A 23,164-nucleotide genomic window follows, 5' to 3' on the forward strand; every position below is an offset into this window, starting at 1 on the left:
TAAGCTTATTGCATGTTATTGGCCGAATTAGTCGTCACGTACTCGCATTACCACCACTGACTAATAAAAATTTCCATAGTCTGTGCTCTTAGAAATCGGAGAAACATGCAAAAATGTTTAAAATGCGCTGTTAAAAAACTCTTAAAAAGTCATTGTTTTTTGAAATAACATTCACTCACACACATACACTGTTTACGGGTAGCCATTAGAACACTTGAAGGAGGATCACGAGTTTATAGCTCAAAATCTCTCCTTACAGATAACGCACCCAGCCCATGAGGAAAAGTAGGCCTAGGTCGTCCCCTACCCTTTGCGAACAGTGGTGTGGGTTCTCTTACTTCCCGCAAGAACCAGATAGGTGAAAGTGCTGTGAGACGGGACTTACGGTTTTTTTTGTACTTATCCGAGAAGACTAGAAAGGCGTAGGATTAGATACATTATGCTCAAAATTTTGAGCACATCATCAAAACAACAGCATTATGTTTAAAATTGTGCTCGAAGAGTAGCATTCTGCTCGACTGATCTTGGCTATATTAATTTTGATGCCCTTTCCATACCTGCAGACAACTGAATAATACCTCCATAAGCCTGAAACGCAAACAGTATTGAATCAATTACAAATTTACAAGAAATGATAGGACAAATAATTCTCAAAAGCACTCAAAATGCCTTCTTTCAATGGAGCTCTCTATCTTTAGATTACTTTCTGATCAGTTTGCAGCCTGGTTGATGGCTCAACGAGACCTTGAAAGTAGCAACTAAACCTTTGAACTAAGTTAATTTCTTACTAAAATCACTTAAAAGTCAAAATGTCTCATATTTATATTTACGGAAGTATTACTGAATTTTTTAAATTATTTTTTTATAATGCCTGCATTATACTCAATGCTCCAACTATTAGGCCCCAAATTATGCCGGCACAATGTATTTAACCCTAGACTAGGCTCTCCCAACTGAGCCTGAACCAGGCGGTGGTGAAAGCATTGCAGTGACACTGCACGTACACTATAGTGGATCCCCATTGGCCATTATCGGCTGGGACTAGGTCGCCACTGAGAATAAGTTCAACTTTTCCTGCTCAGGCTCATCGCCCCTCTCACTGTTTCTTCCTATTTAAGGTGCTCAGCCAAAAAATGGAAGGGCCAATGGCAGAGGCCTCTGTACAAAATCCCAGAGAGACAGCAGGTTTTTTGTCACTTCTAACAATCTCTTGGATGGACAATGTCCTAAAGCTAGGCAGCAAAATTCCACTAGATGAAAAGCACCTCCATCCGACAGAAACAGCTTCGGAAGCGGAGGGCCTTGTGAAAGCCTTAGAAATTGAATGGATGGCTGAAGTTAGAAAGTGTGAACTACGCAGAACAAAGCCTAGTCTTTGGAGGGTCCTGATTAGGATCATCCCCTCCAAGGATATAATTGTCATGGGAGTACTGAGGATATTGTGGTCAATAACAGTGAACATCTTTCCCTGGGTCTTGTGGCTGTTTTTAAAAAGCATTGCCACGCCTTCTCAAAACAGTTACGCTTCCACGTTACCATTTGTTTTGTGTCTACTTCTGACCTCCATGGTAAGAACTGTTCTGGTGAATCAAGGACTAATGAAGGCGGATGTAGTAGGCATAAGACTTAAAGCCGCGGTGATTAGTCTCGTGTATAAAAGGGTAAGTAAGAGAAGTAAACATAACATAAAAAGCCGTAATAAGCCGTACCACTACTTAAGGGTAATTCCATCCCGTAATCCCCACCCAATATTTTGTACAATCTCGTAATCCCAATGGTTATCTTTGCCATCCCACCTCCCTTGATATTTTTTATCCCGAGTCTAGCTTGGATTTCCCGAATCCCGAGCTTCAAATAAGGGAAATCCCAGATCGCGGAAAACCTAATATTGGGGACGCTCACTGAAAACAGCAGTGATTAGTCTCGTGTATAAAAGGGTATGAAAACATAACAACATACCCCATAACATTATTTTAGTGCGAAATCGAAGGTACGTAACGTTTACTGAAACCAAAAAGTTCTCAAGTTCTTTTTCTCTCAACCGTTTGAACCTGAAAGAATATTATTGGTCCGTTGTCAAATAATCTTTAGAATCTTTTGTTTTTAGAACACGTTGTGATTGGAAAATCTTCTCCCTAGTGTCCCGGTTTGATTGTCCGCACTGTAAACTTTGTGACGCAACCCTTGACAATCAGATCGCATGAATCTCAGTATAATCACCTATTAGTAATTATACTACACAACCAACTTGATTTAGAAAGTATATTGCCCCAATAAAAACAGCAACATAAAGAATTATGTAGATTTCTCGATCTATACGTATTTTTCATATCACACTAAGCCTCATTTTCTACTTGTTTTTTTGTCAAATAGCGTAAATCTACTCGAAATACTCTGCCTGCCTGTACATAAAATTTTAAGGAAACGTTACACTGAGTTTTCTTTATCATTTCTGATTTCAGATTCTCAGTCTTAACAGATGCATTTTAGAAGATTCTATTTCTGAGAATACGATCAACCTGGTTTCTAATGATGCTCAAGCCATTGAAAGATCGCTATATTATAACTTTATTTTTACCTTGGTTCCCCTGGATATTCTTTGCGCGCTGGCTCTGATGTGGTATTTAGTCGCCTGGCAAGCGATGATAGGAGCTTCTATCTTTCTGTTGGTCTCCGTGTACAATTCCATTGCAGCTAGCAAGGCTGGAAAGATTCGCAACAAGGCAGCTGCACAAACCGATAAACGACTCACGGTTATAAAGGAAATTGTGACTGGAATCCGGGTTGTAAAGATGTACGCTTGGGAATGGAACTTTAGAGATCTGATTGCCCAAATAAGAAGGTTTGAGCCGAATTTTCACTACGGTTATCTTATTCTAATTTCCCAAACGTTACCAATACGGTGTTGTTACTCAGGCATTATTCATTCCTTTAAAAGCTCAGCATATGAAAGGTATAAGTAATTATCCCCCAGTTAGTATCAAAAAGTAAAAACAAATAAGCTTATTCTCATCTGAGCCATCTTAGCGGTTCTGAATCATATGAATATACACTAAGCGGAAAGACTAGCACCGAACAGATAATGTGTCACAATTTGGCGTGTGGTCAAAGGTCTGACTTTCTTTTTTCAAATGCATGTTTTAAATAGTTTTCTAAATCTTTAGATTCGAGAAGAATTTTTTTTCGGGGCATGCTGTTTCTTAATCTTGACCTAGGAGTTAAATTGCTTTACATGAAAATCAGGCCCCAGTTGTTCAACTGGTAGATAAAGCTATCAACTGGATAAATCTCTATCCAGTGCATAACGTAATTGCTTCCCCTAATACCATACACCACCATTGGTTTCCCCGCGAAATGACGTCTGAGAAACGATTGCAGAAATTCTATACTGATGAAGTGTCTTCTACAGTGTACCTAGATCTGGGCAGTGCTTCTGATTGGCTTGATTTGGGTAGTGCTTCATCATTTCGCGGGAAAACTAGTGTTAGTGTCGCGAAATTTAGGTTGGTTTCTTAGGCTAAAATTTATCTGGTGGATAGCGCTATCCAACATTTAAACAACCGGGTCCGGAGCTTGAATTTTCTAATAATGTTTTTAGGAAAGAAATCAGTTTGATCCGTGCCAGAGGATTCATCATCTCAAGTATCTATGCGTCGTTCTTCACCAGCGGTACTGTAGCGGGATTTATCTCAGTCATGGCACTTGTTCTTTCAGGACATTCTCTCACGTCTTTTAATGTGTTCACGTTACTTAATATCCTAAGCAACCTCAAACTGTACGTAACAATATTAATTGGAGACTGCTTACGCAATCTTGCAGATGCAAAAAATTCATGTGACAGATTACAGAGGTTAATTGAAAAGAAAGCTCCTTTGAAGGTCAACGTAGGAGATGTGCATACCCTGCTTCCTTTGGAGGTTTACTGCAAAGGCAGACAATACAAACCACAATTTATTAGAACTGAGAGCTTTAGACCAGGAAAACCGGTTTTGATAAGTGCTCGAAAACGCGAGAAAAATCACAAAATTCAAGCCCAAGCCGTTCTAGCAAACGTCTCCAGCTTTTGGAACTTTTCGTCGGATCGTGCAGCTTTCCAAGATGTATCAATGTCCGCTACTTGTGGGCAACTTGTGGGAATTACTGGACCAATTGGAAGTGGTAAAACATCTTTGTTGATGAGCATCCTGGGAGAACTTCCGATATCGTCTGGCCATATCTCTTGCACTGGAAAAATGGCTTACGTCTCCCAAATGCCTTGGGTGTACTCTGGGACCGTACGCGAAAATATAGTTTTTGGAATGCCTTTCTGTGAAGAAAAGTACAATGCGATTGTTGAAGTCTGCGACATGAAAAAAGATCTAACGAGCTTTCCAAAAAACGACCTAACTGAAATTGGACAGCGTGGGATAATTCTAAGTGGCGGTCAGCGTGCACGGGTTAGTCTGGCGCGAGCAATCTATTCAGATGCGGATATCTACTTATTGGATGACCCACTTAGCGCGGTGGACGCGAAAGTCGCCAAACATTTATTCAATCGATGTATAAAAGAGTTCTTAGCTGGACGAGTGCGTATTTTGGTCACCCATCATTTACAATTTCTCCAACAGGCAGACAAAGTTCTTATGCTTGAAAACGGCTCCGTTGTGTATCAAGGCACATTGAGCCAAATGGACAAAGATCGACAAGGAAATTTTACATATTTGACTCAGGAAAGGCTTGATACCGACGTGAGGGATATCATGAAGGTCCCTCCTGGATATGAAACTGTCCGTGCTGTGACTGCTATAGATAAACGTAAAGAAAGAGTGGATCTGAAGGAAGAGGATGAGGACAGAATGGTCGGTACTGTCAAGGCGCTAGTCTACTGGAAGTATTTTCGAGCAGCGCTTCCAGCGGGTTTGATTGTCAGCCTCGCTGCCTTCTTCGTTGTCGTCCAAGGTATCTGTTCGGTTTAAGTTCATGCAGCTTAGAAACTCTGTAACGATACTCGTCACAAATCGTTGAAACAGAAACCGTTTCTCTTGAATTTTCTCCAAAAAGTCTACATTCACTCTTCACACCTTTGTTCTCACTCAGATGTGCCCCTCTCCTTCCCCAGTGTTTCAGCCAGGCGTATTTTGGAGCACTGAGAGGACTGTAATACCCAAACCAACACTTGGGAAGAGGAAACACACAAGTTTTAAAAGATTTTTGACGAGTATTGTAGCCTCCTTCCTTCATAGAGTAATAGTGGTTAAAATCATGTCATCAAAATCCTTACGCGATGGACAACAATTTTTAACCGCTGAGATATAAACATTGCTGTACATTTAACTTACACCGGTGAACAAACTCACATAGAAAATCAAGATAAATTCAACATTAACTTTGAAAAAAGCTTAAAAAAGAGGAAAACCATGTTAGAATCATATGGTAGGTCTCCAAATGGAAGTATTTGCTTTTGCCTTTCAATCTATAGATATGACTTCTGAGCTGATGCCTTGATCAGAGATATAACAAATAAAAAACATGTTTTTTTTTCTAGTGTCTTGGGTCTTGCCCTATTGGTGGATTTCACGAATGACGGAGATGACTGATGAAGAGCAGAAAAAATATGTCACGCTTCTTGTCTACGGATCCATTACAGCTCTTTCTCTGCTTCTTACAGTGGTCTCATCATACTGCTTCTATCTGGCTGCCCTAAGGTCATCGGAAAACCTTCACAATGAGATGACCAAAGCAGTACTGAGGGCGCCGGTCTTGTTTTTTGACACCAACCCCACTGGCCGCATCTTAAATCGTTTCTCCAAAGACATCAGGAATATGGACGATTTCCTTCCAGGACAATTTCTCTTCGCAGTCCAGTTATGTCAGCTTTTTTTCAGCGCCACTTGTCTCTCAGCAGCAACAAATGTGTGGTTGTTTTTAGTTTGCACTCCTTTGATAATTTGCTTTGTTTACCTTACAAAATATTATCTGAAGTCATCACGAGAGATCAGGAGGCTGGAGGCGATTACAAACAGTCCAGTGTATTCACTTCTTGCTGATACTGTGGCAGGTCTGGAAGTGATTCGCTCCTCAGAAATGGAAGATGATTTCCTGAAAAAGTTTTATCGGTCAGTAATAGCTATAAGCATTTCTGCGTTCTCTCCAAAATAGACCATGTCTAGGTTTGCATCACATCTTTTGGTCAAAATTGAGCTAAAAAACTTTAATAATGATAATGATGATAAATAAATAATGCGTTTTAGTTAACCCTAAAGTAAACATACCAAGCAATGAACAGATCGGCTGATTTGCTTATATAGTGAAGGCCAAAGATCTGTACTACATGATTTAGGTGATCTGTGCCTTTATGTTGGTTGCATTGTGTTTAACGGTTGAAAGCAATACCGAAACATTGTGTCACAGTTCCGGAAAACGAAACGGAAGTAAACTTAACGGAAGGGGCAAGGGCTGGACCTAGGTTTATTACCACAGGATTTAGAGGACGAGGATTTTTGAGTTGCAAGATAAAACTTTGAAAGCCATTTGTTTTTATGCCAGCCTAAACATGAGACTGGTAAAAAGACGGATACTTCTTACTTATTCTTGTCGTTCGTCCGCAAAATAATAGTAAAGTTCTTGAGCTATATGTAGTCGACTTCCTCTTAACGTACACCTCTATATAAGACAGATAGTTCGGTATAAGGGACACATAGCATTGGCTTCTGTCTTTCTTCACTCCCTTTATTTTACTCTCTATAAGATTGACATTACTCCATAAAGGACACTTGATGCTGGTACCAAAAGTGTCCGTCTTAGAGAGAGTGGACTGTTAAGGTATACAGCAGGGAAATAAAAGTTGAGACTCTGAAACGATCCGAAACATAAATCATCCAACTCTCCCCAAGACGGATACATTTGGGACCTTTATTTGGAGAGAAGGGCAGGGACTAACTCTTCGTGTCCGTCTTTTATAGAGGTATCAGTTAAGAGAGTCAACTGTAAATGACCTCTGGCTCTTCCTTTAGGTACCAGGATAAGAACACATCAGCCTTGATAATGTTAATGGCCTCAAAACGATGGCTTTCTTTTCGAGGAGATATGTTAACCACATTTCTTGTTACTGCTGTATCAGTTGGAGCTCTCCTTGCGTCGCAGAGTCCAGGTGGGTGTTGCCATACTTAAGATTAAGGAAGCGTGTGTGGTAAGATCTTCGTGTACGCATTTAAAACTGAGTTTGCATGATCAATGTGAAAGACACCAGTGAGTATCCTCTGTCTAAAATGTAACCAAACATGGTAATTAAAATAGAGTAATTTGAATGTGTTCAATTAAATGTTTAGTCAAATACAAAGTACGTTAAAAGCAGCACATGCTCGAATTCTCAATTGAACTGGGGATCTCCTTCCATGAATGAACCCCTGAAGTTACCAAAAATAACATAGGTATTACTGACCAGCTGAAACCTGTCATAGCTATGGATGTCATATGGATGGATGTTTTGCATAACAAAAGGCATTAGGACTTTTTGGCGTTAAAGCACTTGTCTAAATTTTATTTATTATTATTTTTGTTTAACTCAGGGAAATGGACTTCACTTTTTAAATTGTCGATACTTTCTGTTGTAGCTTTGGCAGGCCTTTCGCTGGCCTTTGCAGCCGAGACATTGGATAGCATGCAGTTTGGCATTCAAATGGCAGCGGAAACAGAAAATCACATGACCTCAGTAGAAAGGGTGTTCACCTACACCCAAATTGATCCTGAGCCTGGTTACAACACCGACACCCAACCTCCTGAAACGTGGCCAACCGAAGGCAATTTAAAATTATGTGACTTATCATTGGCTTATTTGAAAGGAGCTCCTGCAACGTTGAATAACATAAACATCACTGTCGCTGCTAAAGAAAAAGTTGGTGTAGTAGGCCGCACGGGCGCAGGAAAATCGTCTTTAGTCGCTGCTTTATTTCGCCTTCCACAGCCTGAAGGCAGCGTAAGAACTATTTCTTTCTTTTGGAGTAATTTCGCATTCCGATGTTTATTTTCCCTTAGTAAAAGAAGCCCCTTTAACTAAAGACACCGCTTTTTATTTCACCGCTTGTCGATGATTGACATTGCCCTGTGATGGTCAAAAGGTGTTCGTCTGCAAGGTCCCATAAACGACAATCCGACTAATTCGCCGGATGAACAGCAATTGAAAAAATGTAGTTGGCTACTTGACTGTAAATTATTAATATTGAAGCAGCATTTGAAATCAGAAATGATGAAGAAAACAGAACCTCTCCACAAAGGCCAAAAAGAAAGTGGCCCTTATATCAAGGTTCAAACAAGAGTAAATGTAGGGATTGTCCGCCAAAAAAAGGTACCGTTCTAGAGAAGTGGTCGTTATGGAAAGGTGGCCTGCTAGTGGAGGTTCTACTGTAAAATTGAATAACATTTATTATACTACTACATGAGAAATTTCTGCAATTTGATTGGCTTGGAGCAGTGATATTTCAGCTTAATTTGAAATAGCGACATGTGAAAATTACAAACCTTCCGTGGATAGTAGTATAAGCAAATAATAGCAGGATTCGTACGTGATATTTGGCATAAATACCACTCTCGATATCACGATTGTCTCAAATTTCACTTGCCTAACGGCTCGTGAAATTACGTATAACAATTTCGAAATATCACTCGTGGTATTTATGCCAAATATCACTATAAATCATGCTATTACCTATACTAATTATTCAACTATCGGAATTTCTTATACATTCAACTGCGATAATCTCCTTTACATTTATCAATTCAAATCTGTCAAAATCTGGCTGAATTCTATCTTTTCATTGTCACAGGTGGTCATAGATGACGTGAACATCCGGGATCTTAATCTACAGGCGGCGCGTAGGTCCATGGCTGTTATAACTCAGGACCCTGTCCTTTTTAGCGGTAGCCTGAGGGTGAACCTTGATCCTTTTTCTTTGTATGACGACCATGATGTGTGGATGGCTTTGGAAGAAGTTCAGTTGAAGACCTTGGTACAACAATTACCGGGTCACTTGGAGTTTAAGTTGAAGGAGTCTGGGAGCAACTTCAGTGTTGGTGAGCGTCAGTTGCTCTGTTTAGCGCGTGCGCTGTTACAGAAAAGCAAGATCATTATACTGGATGAAGCAACTGCTAACGTGGATTACAAGACAGATCATCTGATTCAAGATGTTATCCGTAACAGATTCAAAGAATCCACGGTATTAACTATCGCTCATCGCTTGAACACCATTATGGACTATGACAAAGTGATAGTTATGGATCAAGGTCGATTGGTGGAGTTTGATAAGCCTGAGGTGCTTTTGCAGAACAAAACTGGATTTTTTTCCCGTCTTGTTCAATCTCACAACACCTCAGAAAATCAGTCACAATAACACAGGTATATCAAACTTTGAGCAACAAGGAAATAGTTAGTTGAAACACAGGCAACCCTTTCTGTCAGACCATAATTGTTTAGCATTTACAAGGAAACAGTAGTTGCTTAGTCATTGCTTATATAAATGGTAAGCAAAATTTTGAAACTGGTATTCAACATTTATAATACACAAATGTCAAGCAAAGCAAAAATATGGCCGCGAGAACTGGTATCAAAAATGAGGCATAGTGAAGAAATAAAAGGTAGCTTTCCGTTTGGAACGTCGGCAGGGACCATTTTCAAAAGTCCCGTTTCTCCAGGAAATGCTCCTTTGGCATTACCGAAGAGCCGTGTTCCAAGTACTTTCGAACCGGAATTTATTGGAAACCTTCTGAATATCAATATAATACAATATTTCATTCAAGAGATAAAAATATACCTCGAAAGGGGATGTCCATCCTTTCCCTCGCCCCCGCTATCTGCCCCTGGGTCTTCGAGGATGGGATGGGCCGGGATATCTAGAGGTTAACCCTATATGAAAGATCCCCAAAATAAAGGATGAAAAGGTAAGATCTAAAATCTAACACATTAAATGTAAACAATAAATGTAAAACCTAAAAACGTCATTTGCATATCATAATACATATCATAATTCATATACCGTGAACAACCGTTGACTTTAAAATTCCTTTAGAAGCACTCAACATCATTTCCACCTTGTAACTCTCGAGATGGGCGCTGGATACTAGTTATTCACAGGGATACCCTTAGTGTAAATGCATTGTTACCTCCATCAATGGTGACCATAGTCTCCTACACAGCCGTTTTTGTCCCGTCACCTATAAGCTAACTCTCTTCAGAGACAAAGAGGGCTTCGTGGGAGTCTAGGGAGATCATGAAGATGCCAAGGTTTTCTATTTATCATCTCTCGAGAAAAAACTGAAATAGAGAGTAATGCTGGGGTCCACCATTATAACATGTTCATTGTATTCGGCGGATAGTTTGTCTTTTATCTGACATGTTCTCAAATCAAGGCTCTTAAACAAGAATCCGGTAAGGTAAAAAAGTGCGGCTTTTATTTATAGCGATTCAGACGTTCTCACTAGACTATTTGACAGCAAACACCACGTGACAAAAGCGACCGACGGCGCGCGCAGATCTGATTACCGACTTGGCCAATGGTAGAGCGGCAAATTGTGAACCGGAAGTCGCGCTCAGCCCATTTCGCGAGCTTTTCGCGATCTAATTTGACGTCGCGTTGTTGTTGCTAAATCTGCTTGCTAACTTGCTTATGTGATGATTATTGTATTGTGATTGTAGCAAACGTTATCAAATACATTCTGAGTCAAACTCACAAATTCAAGGCAGCGATGTTATTGAGTTAACTAGGGGTATCTTTTGACTGTAATACAGCGGCATTGTTTTGCTCTGAGGGTTGCAGAAATTGACTGAAATGAAAGTCACGTGTACTTTTAACCATTTTTTGGAACTCAGAGTTTATTAAAATATAGGTGGCAGCAACACATAGAAACTCTGCAGTACATAGTAGCAGCTTTTGTATGAATGGTCACACCGAGGAGTTAGGACCAAAACATTCTTTCAACAAACCAACTTGTAAATGAAATTAAATAGCACCACACTCCTTTTACAGATCTGAAACTCAACCTACATACAACTCTCTCTAAGACAGACGACTGCGGGACCGACAGTAAAAATGACCGTCTGAGAATAATGTCCTTCTAATAAAAGGAAATAAAGGAAGAAAAGAAAGGACGAGCCAACTCTAGGTGCTTCCAGGTTGTTCGCACTTCCGCCGAATAAAAGAGCTTTATTTTGCATGCTTATATTGCTGAAGAATTTCTCTGTGTTGTTGTTTATCATAATGCTGTAAGAAGAAATTCCAACGTTTCCGCATTTGAAGAAATGCAATGTGTCTCTCATTCCCCAACGAAAGTCGCATGTACTTTTAACCATTTTATTAACCCAGTGTTTATTAAAATATAAAAGGTGGCAACCTAGCAGTCGTGAGGTTCTAAGAGAACCAAACCACTCGATCAAATGTGTCATTAAAAATGATTCATCTTACATTTTTATTGGACAATTTTGAAACAACTACACAAAATATTCTGCATAGTTTCATCATGGCTTCCACACTTTCTACACAATTAGGAGAGGTATTCTGTTTATTATCATTATTATTAATATTGGTTTTGTTGTTATTGTTCTTTTTTCCTAATCTTGTATTTATTATTATTATTATTATTATTATTATTATTATTATTATTATTATTATAGTGGCGAAGTTTGTTTTATTGTTTCGGTCTAAATGCCAGAGTGAAACTATGATAAAAATGAAAACTATCGGCCCTTAATGCTATCAAAGTGCATAATTTCAAAATATTGTTATCCTTGCACTTTTAGATGACTTTGATCTTCATTTGTATTTATGTTTAGAAATTTCTCTGAAGTAGTTGACCTTTCCTATGATTTTTCGAAGGTAACTGATCAATATTGATGACGCAAATGGTCGCTTCGTTCCAAGGGTTAAACCGACCCCCAGTTTTTGTTTGGTTAATTTGGAGCGGAAATGCCTACAGAAAGGAGAAATATTAAGTTAAGACATTCTTAGAAGAAGATAAGTAAATAAAGAAAAGATATTTTTAATAAACTGAATAAAATAGGAAGCCTTTATATATAAATAGTTTTCATGCCTTCCAACAAAGTTGTGCTAACCCGTGCAAGAAGTTCAAAACAGGTTTGACTTTTACTCGCTCTGTCTTCATCAAAGAACTAGCCAGGGACAAATTACAACAAGTGGTTTTAGGGTCGGCCCCTTTAATTGATATCTGCTTTTCACGTATGTCCAAAGGGTAATTTTTTATAATTCCCTTTGGCTTGACTCAAATAGGGTATGAATCAACAGTTGGAAGGCTGAAATCAGATAAGCTCAGATATACATGTCATGTATGGTCTGGAAATTGTATCAAGGTATTGCCTTAATACTCTGGTCTGGAACCGCGGCCTAGAATTGGGAATGACTCTTAGAGATCTGTTTTGAGTGCCGTTACTTATCATGAGATAACTTAGCAGGAATAACGAGTGGATTTGTCATATTGAGATCATGCGTAAACTTTATGAATGTAACACAGCGACCTGAATGGGTTCCGAAAGGTTTCCAGTGACAAAGTTGAACACCGCTCTATCTCACCTTATACAACGGACAGGCTCGTTTGTTCCGACAAAGATGTCATTAATTTTGCGGGACAAGGGCGACGGTTAAATGAGCAACGGACACCTTTCTGTGTCTTGAGGCACAATTCTAATTCTCACATATCGTCAATAATGTTTTCGGACATTGACCTATCTGAAACTCTTGGCTGCATCTCTTGGATGCTCTTTTTTTATGGAACATCTCCACAAAAATTTTTTTTTGGTTTCCTCGAAACCGAAGTGTTTCAGTTAGTCTCAGCTATTCATTGACAGCTGTTGTAATTGTATTGTCAGACATCACAATAAAAAACAAAAACTATGAGGTGTTTGATCACCGTTTCTTATTTGAATATCACCACCAGCCTACTCGCGCAGCTCAACTGTCACATGATCGCAATAGCTGATATCAATCACCTTGATTTTCGTTCATATCTTAACTGCAAAATATGCGGTCCATAAATTTAACGTGTTATTTGTTCTAACTGCTAAATTATAAGGAAACGGAGCGAGGAAGAAAAATGGAACCTTAGCCTTACAAAAACGCCAGTTTTGTTTGTAGGTAAATTGAACAAATTGATATGCTGTATTGAATCGCTTCGGATAATTGCAAAAAGCTGTGTCACGAAATTTAGCCTAAAATAGTAATTTAGACACTGGCATTTGCCTGTCTAATTAAACGGAACATTAGGATAACAGCTTTGACCAACATTGAAGGAAGGTTGAAATAGCACAGTCAAGGCAGAAGGTCGGAGACGGACAACATTGAAAGACAGTAAAAAGGAATTTCAATCGTGATGTTTAAGAACTATTCAGTCCTACACTTTTTGAAAATTAACCTCTGTTGTTTGAAACTTTAAAGATATATTTTACAGTTCATTTGTTCTTGTTGTTTTTTCTTAAAGAATGTGCAGTGCCCTATTGAAGGTGAGAAGTGTTTATCTGTCCAAAGAAATGTGATAAAGCAAAATAGAGATCCGCTAGCTTAAAGCACAGGTAGCCCAAGCTCGAAATATGAGCATCGGCGAGCATCGGAATTGTTGCGTAACATTCAAAATATATTAGGATTTCTAAGGAAAAAAAAACCTATCGTTTCTGTAACCTACGAAATAGAGAAAACCGTTTACGTAAAACCCCATAAAACGGCCATAAATCGGCCCGTGAACCACACAGGAGAGACGTAACGCACATTTTAAGTAAGGTAAGCTGTTTTTTATTGAAATCCTTTCATTTTCGTAGGTTACAGAAACGATAGTTTTTTTCCCATACAAATCCTTACATTTTGAATGTTACGCAACAATGCCGATGCACGCCGATGCTCATATTTCGAGCTTGGGCTACCTTTTCTTAAAGGAATCACTACTGATGTATATATATATCGAATAACTTCACTTAAATCAGCAGTTGACTATCTCTGAACGAACGCCTCTATAAGACGGAAACCTTGGTAAACCTGACACAAGTGGTACTTGCGTTTCGTTACTCTCTCAGTTCATTCGACTCTCCGTAAGACAGATATTACGTAACGACGGACGCTTTATGCCATGATAAAAACCACGAAGATTATATTTAAAATCTCTAATGCTCCCGGCAAAACTTTCCTTACTTTAACAAAAACGTTTTTACTTGTTTTCCACTCTTTGCCCGAAATCGCAAACACATTTTTAAAAGCCAACACCTTTTTGTTATTGAGCTAGCCTATTTAAAGTGTAAAGATGGACAGCTACTTAAAATTCTTAGTGATATTTGACTTGGCATGCAGATAATAGATACTGACTTATACCTCTGAAGAACAAAAGGAAGTAAAGCGTTCCGATGCACGTGCAATCTTCTTGTTCAAGGCCTTAATTTCACTTCGAAAGTCCCATATCGCCGGGTAATATTATGCGTTTGCCTTAAATCTCCACCCCTTCAATAAACATCGTTCAATATAACGTTAACATTAATAATGAACACTAAATAGTATCTTAGCAGAACAGCTCTGACTAAGATGTTTCATTTTCATTTCGCGTTATTATAGCATCCTTTTAGAGGTTCGTCAGTTAGACAACAGAACATGTGTCCTTTATTGGCAAATGACTTGATGTATTTCTCCAGTAGGTTTTGTTTGGATGGTATTCACATGAGATCTCCAACCATTAAAGACTCGCAATTATACACTGTTTCCTGTTGTATGAAAAACAGAATACTATTCAACAGCTGTTTGGTACCATGGGAAAAAAGAAAAAGAAAAACAAGTGCCTTTTACGGGAAATACCAAAATGAAGTATTATGACTGACGTCAACAAGGACAAAAATATCTCGTAAGTCTCTAATTGAGATAAATTAAGGTGCATGTTTCTTGAAACCCCAGGTCTAATATCGAGTGAGTCACTAAGATCTTCAAGAACAAGTTCTCCTTGCAACAACAGCTCTTCATTTTCCCGTTAAATGGCTCCAACTGAATTGATTGTTAGAAAGTGATAGTTTCTTGAGTAAGAGGATCGAAAGTCCGTGTGCATGCAGTGGTTTGGCTTCAGAGAAGAGTCCAGTCAAGAGATCATGCTAGTTTGGCATCATTTGTATTGTGATCAGAAACGAAATGTCAGCGTTATTTGAGGGAATATTTATTGCCGTATGTCTGCTTATATGGACTGAAATTTGCTCGTCACAGAGTTTTCAAATTGACAGAAGAGCATCAAAAGACTATTTCACCATTCCATCCTCGGAATGCGGCCGAAACGATTGTAGTGCTTTGTACAAGGCAAAAAAAAAAGATGGTCGGAAGAACTGTGAATGTGTTTGTGATTCGACCTTTTCTTTCCGGAAGGAGTTGAACTGGACTTGCATTGGAAATGCAGAAACAAGAAACCTTTTCGGTAAGCTTTTTAATTTATTATTTATCTGAAGGTATCGGATCATTTTCGAATTCCAAAAGTCTTCCCAACTTCATGTACTCTTCCGCGTTTTCTCGGAAATGATTATGTCTATTGAAGGATGTTAATGGTGAAAACTTGATAATTGTGTAAAGGCCATCTTCTAAAATTTTCTTAGTTTACGACGGAAGAAAATAAATCTAAAACAAATACAATTCAACCTTAGTTGCTTGGAGCTATAAACAGTTATGATATTCACTATCACTCTGCGTAGCCATTACATTTATAGCATTTGATCATGTAGTTTGTGACGTCTAATTACGTTTTTGTCATAAATCTGCTATTTATTACATAGGATGTGCCCAGGAGACGTTTTTTAGGGATAAAGAGCCAGCATCGAAAATGAAGTATCTGAAATCTGGTTCCGAGAAAGAGCTGTCATTGAGGGGGGATGAAGATTGCGTGGTTAACTTGACTTCCTCCTGGTACATAGATTGCCAAGGCAAACCGATGAACTTTCTCCCGACACAACGGTTTAATATAACCAGATCAGATATAGATGAACCACTAAGTCTTGAGGTGCAAATAAGACTTTACTAAATAGCTGTATCGTTATAGATCAGCTTCTTTCTTTAAAAACGATATCTCAATTTACCAGCCAATAATCAGACACGTAATTATAAGGGCCAATTTAGGCCATATTTTGGGAAATTTCGTCACTTTCGTTGATCGCATGATATTAAAGATTTTAGGAGGACAGCTTTCAATTATATGCAAGGGTGCTTACAGTATTGAACCACCGGGGACACCCAACGAGAATATAGTTCAAAACCACTAAACATCTCAAATCTTTTTCCGAACAGATATTTTCCGAAAATTGACGTTGGGTGCCCCTGAACCACTCAGTTCATATCGAAGTATTTCATGTCTTATCATTAACATACATCATCTTAATTTTTATTTATGGGAATTCCAGTCAACAAATCGAGTTGGAGATACTCTTAGGTTACAAATCAAGTGATTTGCAAAAAGCTACAACAAACGATGAAAACAAAGACTAGTTAATTGGAAACTATAAATAGAAACTTATGTTTGCATCATATGCCTGTGTTTGCATAGAAAACAGTGCCAATTATACCATAATAAGTGTGAATGATATTTTTAGTTTTGCTGTGTAAGCCCTTGCTTTTGAAATTTACAGTTTCCCAGTGCGCAAGTAAATTCCAGTTGTTATTATTATTTTCTAATTTACCCCGTTCTTTGTCCTTCTTTTTTTGGGACGTAGTTTTCTTCTTTGTTTTCGCGTTAATTTATGTCACGTTCATTTCAAATGCGGCCAGTACACCTATCTGTATTTCCTAAATAACGTAGCTGGAAAACTAGAGGTTAAAGTACATCCTGCTTAACGAAAGGGAATTGTGCATTTTTTGCAAGCAATTCGAGGAAACACTCTTTAAAAATTTACCTTGGGTTGTTTTCCTATCTCATTTGCGTTGTGATTAACTGTGCTTACGCAAATTGCGGGTAGTTCCTCCTAAAATGACTGTTGTTTTTCACTAAATGGAGATGAAAGCAATTGTAGAATCGCACACGTATTAGATATCCTACCTATAAACATCACTTATGCCACTATATTTATTTCCATCAACAGCGATTTGCCCTCTGGCCCCTTTGAATTTCTAGATAGATCAGAATTCTTAATAGAATGGAACGGATATGAATCCTGGTCACTAAACTCTATCTATCTGCACGGTTACTTAATTATCTTAAAAATTTGTTCCTTTAGGTAGACTTGCCTGAAAATGATCCCTTGACAGTTAAGTTGACGGGAAGAATCGTTAACTTGGGAATTACGTGCACTCTACCAAACAATGCAAAGGAACACCGTTGTCTGCTGTTCAAGCTTGAAGGAAAAACAGAATGTAAGTTTTATTCAGACCAAGAGAGGATAAATCCTCTCTTGTTCAGACGTACCTGCACCAAAAACGAAGAAGGCTTCAAAGTATAATTGTCTTCATCCAGGGCCGGTTATCTTTGGTATCAGCAATAGTAGCTTAGCCATTAGTTACTCAGAGGCCGTGATAGGCTTTTATTTCGTCTCGAGTTTGGTGCCTCTCACTGGAATGTGGTTTATAGAGAGTCAATTATCAACAAATTTGCTCGTGTGACGACAGCAAAGTATTCCATATGCGGATACAAAAGTAAGAAACATCCATAACGCCATTACGGGGGCGGGGGGTGGGGGGAGAGAAAGGGGGACGGGACGGCTTTATTTCAGATCGGTGAGCTAAAACCAATATCCTCTGACAAAAGGGAACATGTTACAGCATGTTGAGAAGAGGTTTAAAAACTCGTTATGAAATTAAACCTTCCACTTACATTTGAGACATGTGAGCAAGACTCGGTGATAAACAGCAGAGTAAAAAAGGAAGAACTTATCGGTAGCTTTCAGTTTAAGTGGGACGCGATTCAATTGTAATCTGCCATCTAAATCGTTTCAACCACGAATATGGGACTGTAAATTATACAGCAGGCAATTATAGTCCTCGATGAATTGATGACTTTTCTCTCCCATTATTCGAAAACTTCAGAACTCGGCCTCAAGAGGCCGACATATGAAAGACGTTTTTTTATTTTTATTTTTAGGTCCAGTCTTTGTACCCGAGACTACAGAGACAGTCACTGCAATGACTGACTTAGCTGTAACAATAACTGAATCCACTCAGCTGGAGTCTACTACTTCTCTGTCACCTTCTGAGGTAAAGTCGACAAAGTCAACCATTCATAACTGAACCCGGCCCTAGCGTCAAAGTTATATTTTCTGCCCAAATAATGCGGACATCCCTGTGTCAAAGACACTTTGTTGCCCATGTTGACGTTCAAGAATACGTTTATTAGTTGGTAGAAGAGCGGGACTGTCTGTTGAGCGGGAGGGCGTATTATGCGGGACTATCAAACAGTTTCTTTCAAAATCTGGTACGATCTTGTTAGTTGTGAGGAAAACTTTGCATCAGTTTAGATGATCTTGTCATCAGAAGGTTACGTTACGCCGTTGGCCCTGTCACCCTCATTCTAGAATGGGACATAAAATAACCTATGAATGTTCTAGAGGGGTAGGGGACGCAGATCGTGGTTTCATGGTCAAACTGTCATGTACCCTTAAAAGGCTATAAGAAAAATTCTTATACTAACAGCAAATGGTGTTACCCCCGATATGTCCTTTATCTGAAGTGTGTTTTGTGGCCTTTTGAGTAATGACGAGCTGTCTGTTTAGAGAAACAGTGAATTCTTTCAATGGAAGAAGGTGTTTGGCATTTCTGGTCATTTGTAGAATATGGTGTAAAGTTTGCCTTCATGTTCTTTTTCAGGTTCTTGCTGGTCCCAGTTCTGCTGCAGATCGAAAAGGCAATGATGGAACTTCTCGTTTATCCGTGGGTCTCATCGCTGGAATCAGCTGCTGTCTAATTTTTATTTTCATTGTTGGGTTCCTTCTTTATCGATGGAAATGCAAAAGGTAGCTCAAGTGACAACACTAATAATTGATATCCTTTATTTGGTTTGCGTTTGGACTCACTAAAATTTAGCTTTTTATTTCAAATCAGAAAACAGGCTGATTACAGTCACCCGGTCCTCAGAGATCAAGCAGGGCAAACAAGTCAACCAAATTTCCAATCGGGTGAACAAAATGCAGCCTATGCCACAATAAGCAACAGTGGATCCAGTAAGTATGACAAGAGAGCAGAATTGTTAATAAAATCGCCAATGTCTTATAATCCAATCCCCTCAGGGCTTTTCAGGGAGAATTTACAACAGTGAGAGACTTTTTCCAGACTGCTTATAGTGCAGTTTTCAAGTAATGAAGGGATGCGTAATGACGCCCCCTGTGTAATGGTGAATTCAAGCTACTTCAGCGGAGCAAACTATCAAGGAAGTTTTCTACGAACTCTGTTAATAGCAATAGCTGAGATGATACAAGTAACTAAATTTATTATTCATTCAAAATATTTCCCCAATTCTGATTGGCTAAAAACACATGTTTAATTAACCATAACCAGTTACTGATGACCAAATTTGGAGGAATTTTGACTTTAACGAGGAAATGACGTCAAAAATGCAGCGTTTTCGCAGGTTAAGGCACCGTTAACCGAGAAGACCTGGGGACGAGGTTGAGTTGTTTTGGTTGTGAAATTAAAAAAATGGCGGACATTTCACTCGTTTCAAGAATAAGAACTAGGCGAAAAAATAGCTAAAAACACGGCAAGAACAGCAAGAAGACAACTCGAAGGGCGACATCTGCTATTTGGAGAATATTTGCGGAGCTAGACAAACCTAAACGTACACTATCGAAGATGAACTGAACATCGATGGATCGATGGAGGTAAGCATGTTTTAGCTATGTTTTTAAACTTGGACTTATTTTGAATGAATAATAAAACAGTTATTGAATTCGGCTTTCGTATCATATGAAGAATTATGGAGATCTTGGAGGGTGTTATCCGCCTCGGCCTAAGGCCTCGACGGATAACACCCTCCTCGATCTTCATAATTCTTCATAAGATACTCAGCCTCATTCATTAACTGTTAAATAATATTAACTGGTATTTTAATTCTTTTCCAGCGTTATATGCTTCAAACTATAAGGTCCCCAGTGGCGCCACAAATAACACTACCTTGAGTTCCGTAAGGGTCCCCATTGCAAATACAGATTGTACAGAAGACCAATATGAGAGTATTTCCAATGAAAGCCTCCAGATTGACGCTCCATTTGGTACGGAAAAGGGTCCTGTGTATAATACTGTTGAGCCCCATAGTACAGAGACATCAGGTGGCCCATATGAATATGTTCCTACTGCAGATTACCAGCGAGTCACACCATTGGGCGGAATGGCGCAGCCGGTATACAACATATTGGAGCCGTTCAGTGCAGCCACCTCAAACGGAACATTTGAATGTGTTCCTATTGAAGAACACCTAAAAAAGGCTCCACCAGGTGAATTGGAAGCACCCGTGTACAACATTTTGGAGCCCCCCGGAGCGGACGGACCCTACGAATATGTTCCTACGGAAGAATACCAGAACAAAACACCTCTGGGCGCTTTTGAGCAACGGGAATACAACTTTGTTGAGCCCTTACGTACGAAACACATCGATGATAAGCCTGGCCATGGCCCAGATAAATCTATTTCTACAACCCCTCTTAGCCTGGAGCAAAGTGTTTATAGCCTAATCGAGGACATTAATCCAGGTAATTATCAAGGTGAAACGCAAGATTCCGTGTATGACGTGCTGAAAAAGCCACTATCGGATGGTGCTGAAGCTGTTGATCGACTTGGTGTCGGCGGTCAGCAAGACCATCTGTACAATGTTCTTCATAGAGGTCCCTCATCTGCAGGGAACAGGCACTTGTGAAAAATTTACATAATGAAGACGTGCCACACCTTTACACAGGGCCTCAATAATTGCTTGCAATAAGAAATATAAAAACTACGCGGAAAAGAAGAGTAGATTATTTATAAAATGCGCTTATTCATAGTTTCCTTGCCTTGGGAAACAACATTTTATCCAATGAGTTTAAAGCAAAGACTAACTTCAATAATGTTACTTGTTGTACAATGCAATTTTTCTGTAAATATGTTTTAGATGATGTAATATGTAATATAATATATGTCAACTGGACAATCACTCAAGAAAGCTTCGAAAGAAGAATAATGCAAAAAAGCCAGTAAAACAATTAAGTAACACATGTAATGCGAATAAGCGTGATGCAAGTTTTGCGATGCCATTGCAAGATATTTTTTCTGTTAGCGTACAAAAATACCGTAAAATTCCGAAAATAAGCCCCTCCATGTATAAGCCCCTCCAAATATAAGCCTGGTATAACGTAGAACAAAGCAAAAACCGTGAATTTACTTCCAACTATGAGACTGACCCAATCGATTTTGAAACGCAAATTTCCCTCCGTCGATAAGCCCCTCCGAATAAAAGCCCCTCCAAAAATAAGCCCCTCAAAAAGGGCCTTTGAAAAATATACGGTAAGCGATACGAAAAGGAACAGCAGGTGAAGAACATTTTTGAAAAGTTAATTGAAAGACAACGAAATGTCCCATGTTTCGCATTCATGTTGTTATATATAGCTTACTATTATAAAATAAATAAATAAATAAATGGATAAATACCAAAATGTTAAATAAAATTTTCAACAAACCATGTTCATCTTAGTTATGCCCTTATTACCCGGATTTCTTGAGTGATGCTTCTTAATATATAATAAACGCCATTTTGATTCAACTGTTCTTTAGTTAACATGGGCCGTGTCTTAGCATCTTCAAATAACCTGTTGCTTGATGAGCCGTAGTTAATCTGAAAATCTTTGGCGATGTATAGAGCATATTATTCAGTAGCAGGACTGAAACTGTGGAAAAAATTACCATTCAACATTTTAGGCAAGGCTAAGTTCGACGACTTTTCTTTTTAATTACGCGTTCAAAATAATATAAGTTTGAAAACCATCGGTATTTACAAACCTCACGAAACGTGCTTTTACTAAAAAGAACGAGACTTTTCTTTAGTCAATGAAGTGCATTGTTTGAATTAATCAAGTAAAATAACAATTTTACTGACTTCCTTGACGTGTATCCTTTGATTTTTGATTTTTGTATTTTTTTTCGCGCATGTCACATTGAAGTGCCTGTTCTTCATGTCTCTTCCTTGGTTCCCGCATGCGCTGAAAGCAAGCTTATCAGTAGCGTTTACATTTGATCTTTGTGACCTCTTGTCTTTAGCCTGTCATTAATTTGTGTTGACAACTGGTAAAAGAATGAAATAGCTGAGACGTCGTCAAATCAGCGCTCGTTAACCAGATAGGACAAACTTACGCCATCAGGATGGAATTTTTTTGGGCAATCGCTCTCGCAGTTCTTTTTTTTGGCTTAAACTCAGCTTGCGAGTATAGAGGCAGCTATTTCAGGAACAAGCTGCCCTGAACGAAGGCGGAGAAAACTTCTTCGCAGCATCAAGCAAAACGACTACAAGTAAAATGAGTAATGACTACACTACGTTGCCATGTCCACTTCAATGTCAGTAAATCACTGATCTCATTAAATTTTTATGCTTGTATGAAGTACTGCCTTGGTGAATTTTTCCTACATCTTTGTTAAGGGCAGTGAATGCTCAAACTTGAGTGGTGTTGCCCCTGAAAAATCATCTTTCTTTTTCTTTTCCTGAACTTTGATACAGCCCTTTAGAATTCAACTTCAAAAGCATCTGCCAACATTTGACGAAGTTAACGAGATGGAATAAGCGCGATAAAGTTTGAAGTAGCGCGAATTCACTTTTTAAGTGACGTTTTCGTTGCCGTCGCCGTCGTTGTTGCTCAAGCTCCTATTATGCATTCGCCCTATGTAAGGGAATCCAAGACACTCTTGGATTCTGGATTCCACGCCGTGGATTCTGGATTCCATTTACTGGATTCCAGATCTTTTTAAGTGGAACTTGGATTCCGGATTCGAATTGTTAGTGGGATTCCGGATTCCTACACCTGTATTCCGGATTCCCAGAATTCCGGATTCCACAAGCGAAAATTTCCAAGATTCCGGATTCCAAATGCAAAAATTTCCCGGATTCCGGAATCCGGATTCCTTTACATGGGGCGAATACATGCAGAACGCTCATAGAGTCGACCAAACAACAAACAGGAAACAAACGTAATGTTTAACGTCAACTTTCAAGGGGAATTTATGGAGCGTGAAATCAAACT

General features: G+C 38.9%; 2 protein-coding genes across 2 annotated transcripts; both read left to right on the forward strand.

The window, feature by feature from the left end:
* Positions 1-1,133: 1,133 nt before the first annotated feature.
* LOC140922525 (ATP-binding cassette sub-family C member 4-like) lies at positions 1,134-9,369 on the forward strand. The gene is made up of 7 exons (XM_073372504.1): positions 1,134-1,661; positions 2,463-2,842; positions 3,599-4,938; positions 5,525-6,095; positions 6,993-7,129; positions 7,593-7,954; positions 8,802-9,369. Exons 1-7 carry the CDS (start codon positions 1,134-1,136, stop codon positions 9,363-9,365), a joined length of 3,882 nt encoding a protein of 1,293 aa, XP_073228605.1. The 3' UTR covers positions 9,366-9,369.
* Positions 9,370-17,166: 7,797 nt separating this feature from the next.
* On the forward strand, positions 17,167-21,249 carry LOC140922213 (uncharacterized). The gene is made up of 5 exons (XM_073372199.1): positions 17,167-17,330; positions 18,055-18,167; positions 18,777-18,922; positions 19,011-19,129; positions 20,027-21,249. Exons 2-5 carry the CDS (start codon positions 18,096-18,098, stop codon positions 20,815-20,817), a joined length of 1,128 nt encoding a protein of 375 aa, XP_073228300.1. The 5' UTR covers positions 17,167-17,330; positions 18,055-18,095; the 3' UTR covers positions 20,818-21,249.
* Positions 21,250-23,164: the final 1,915 nt, after the last annotated feature.

Source organism: Porites lutea, chromosome 13 (genome assembly GCF_958299795.1).
Source record: "Porites lutea chromosome 13, jaPorLute2.1, whole genome shotgun sequence".
In the NCBI taxonomy this organism is placed as follows: Eukaryota; Metazoa; Cnidaria; class Anthozoa; order Scleractinia; family Poritidae; genus Porites; species Porites lutea.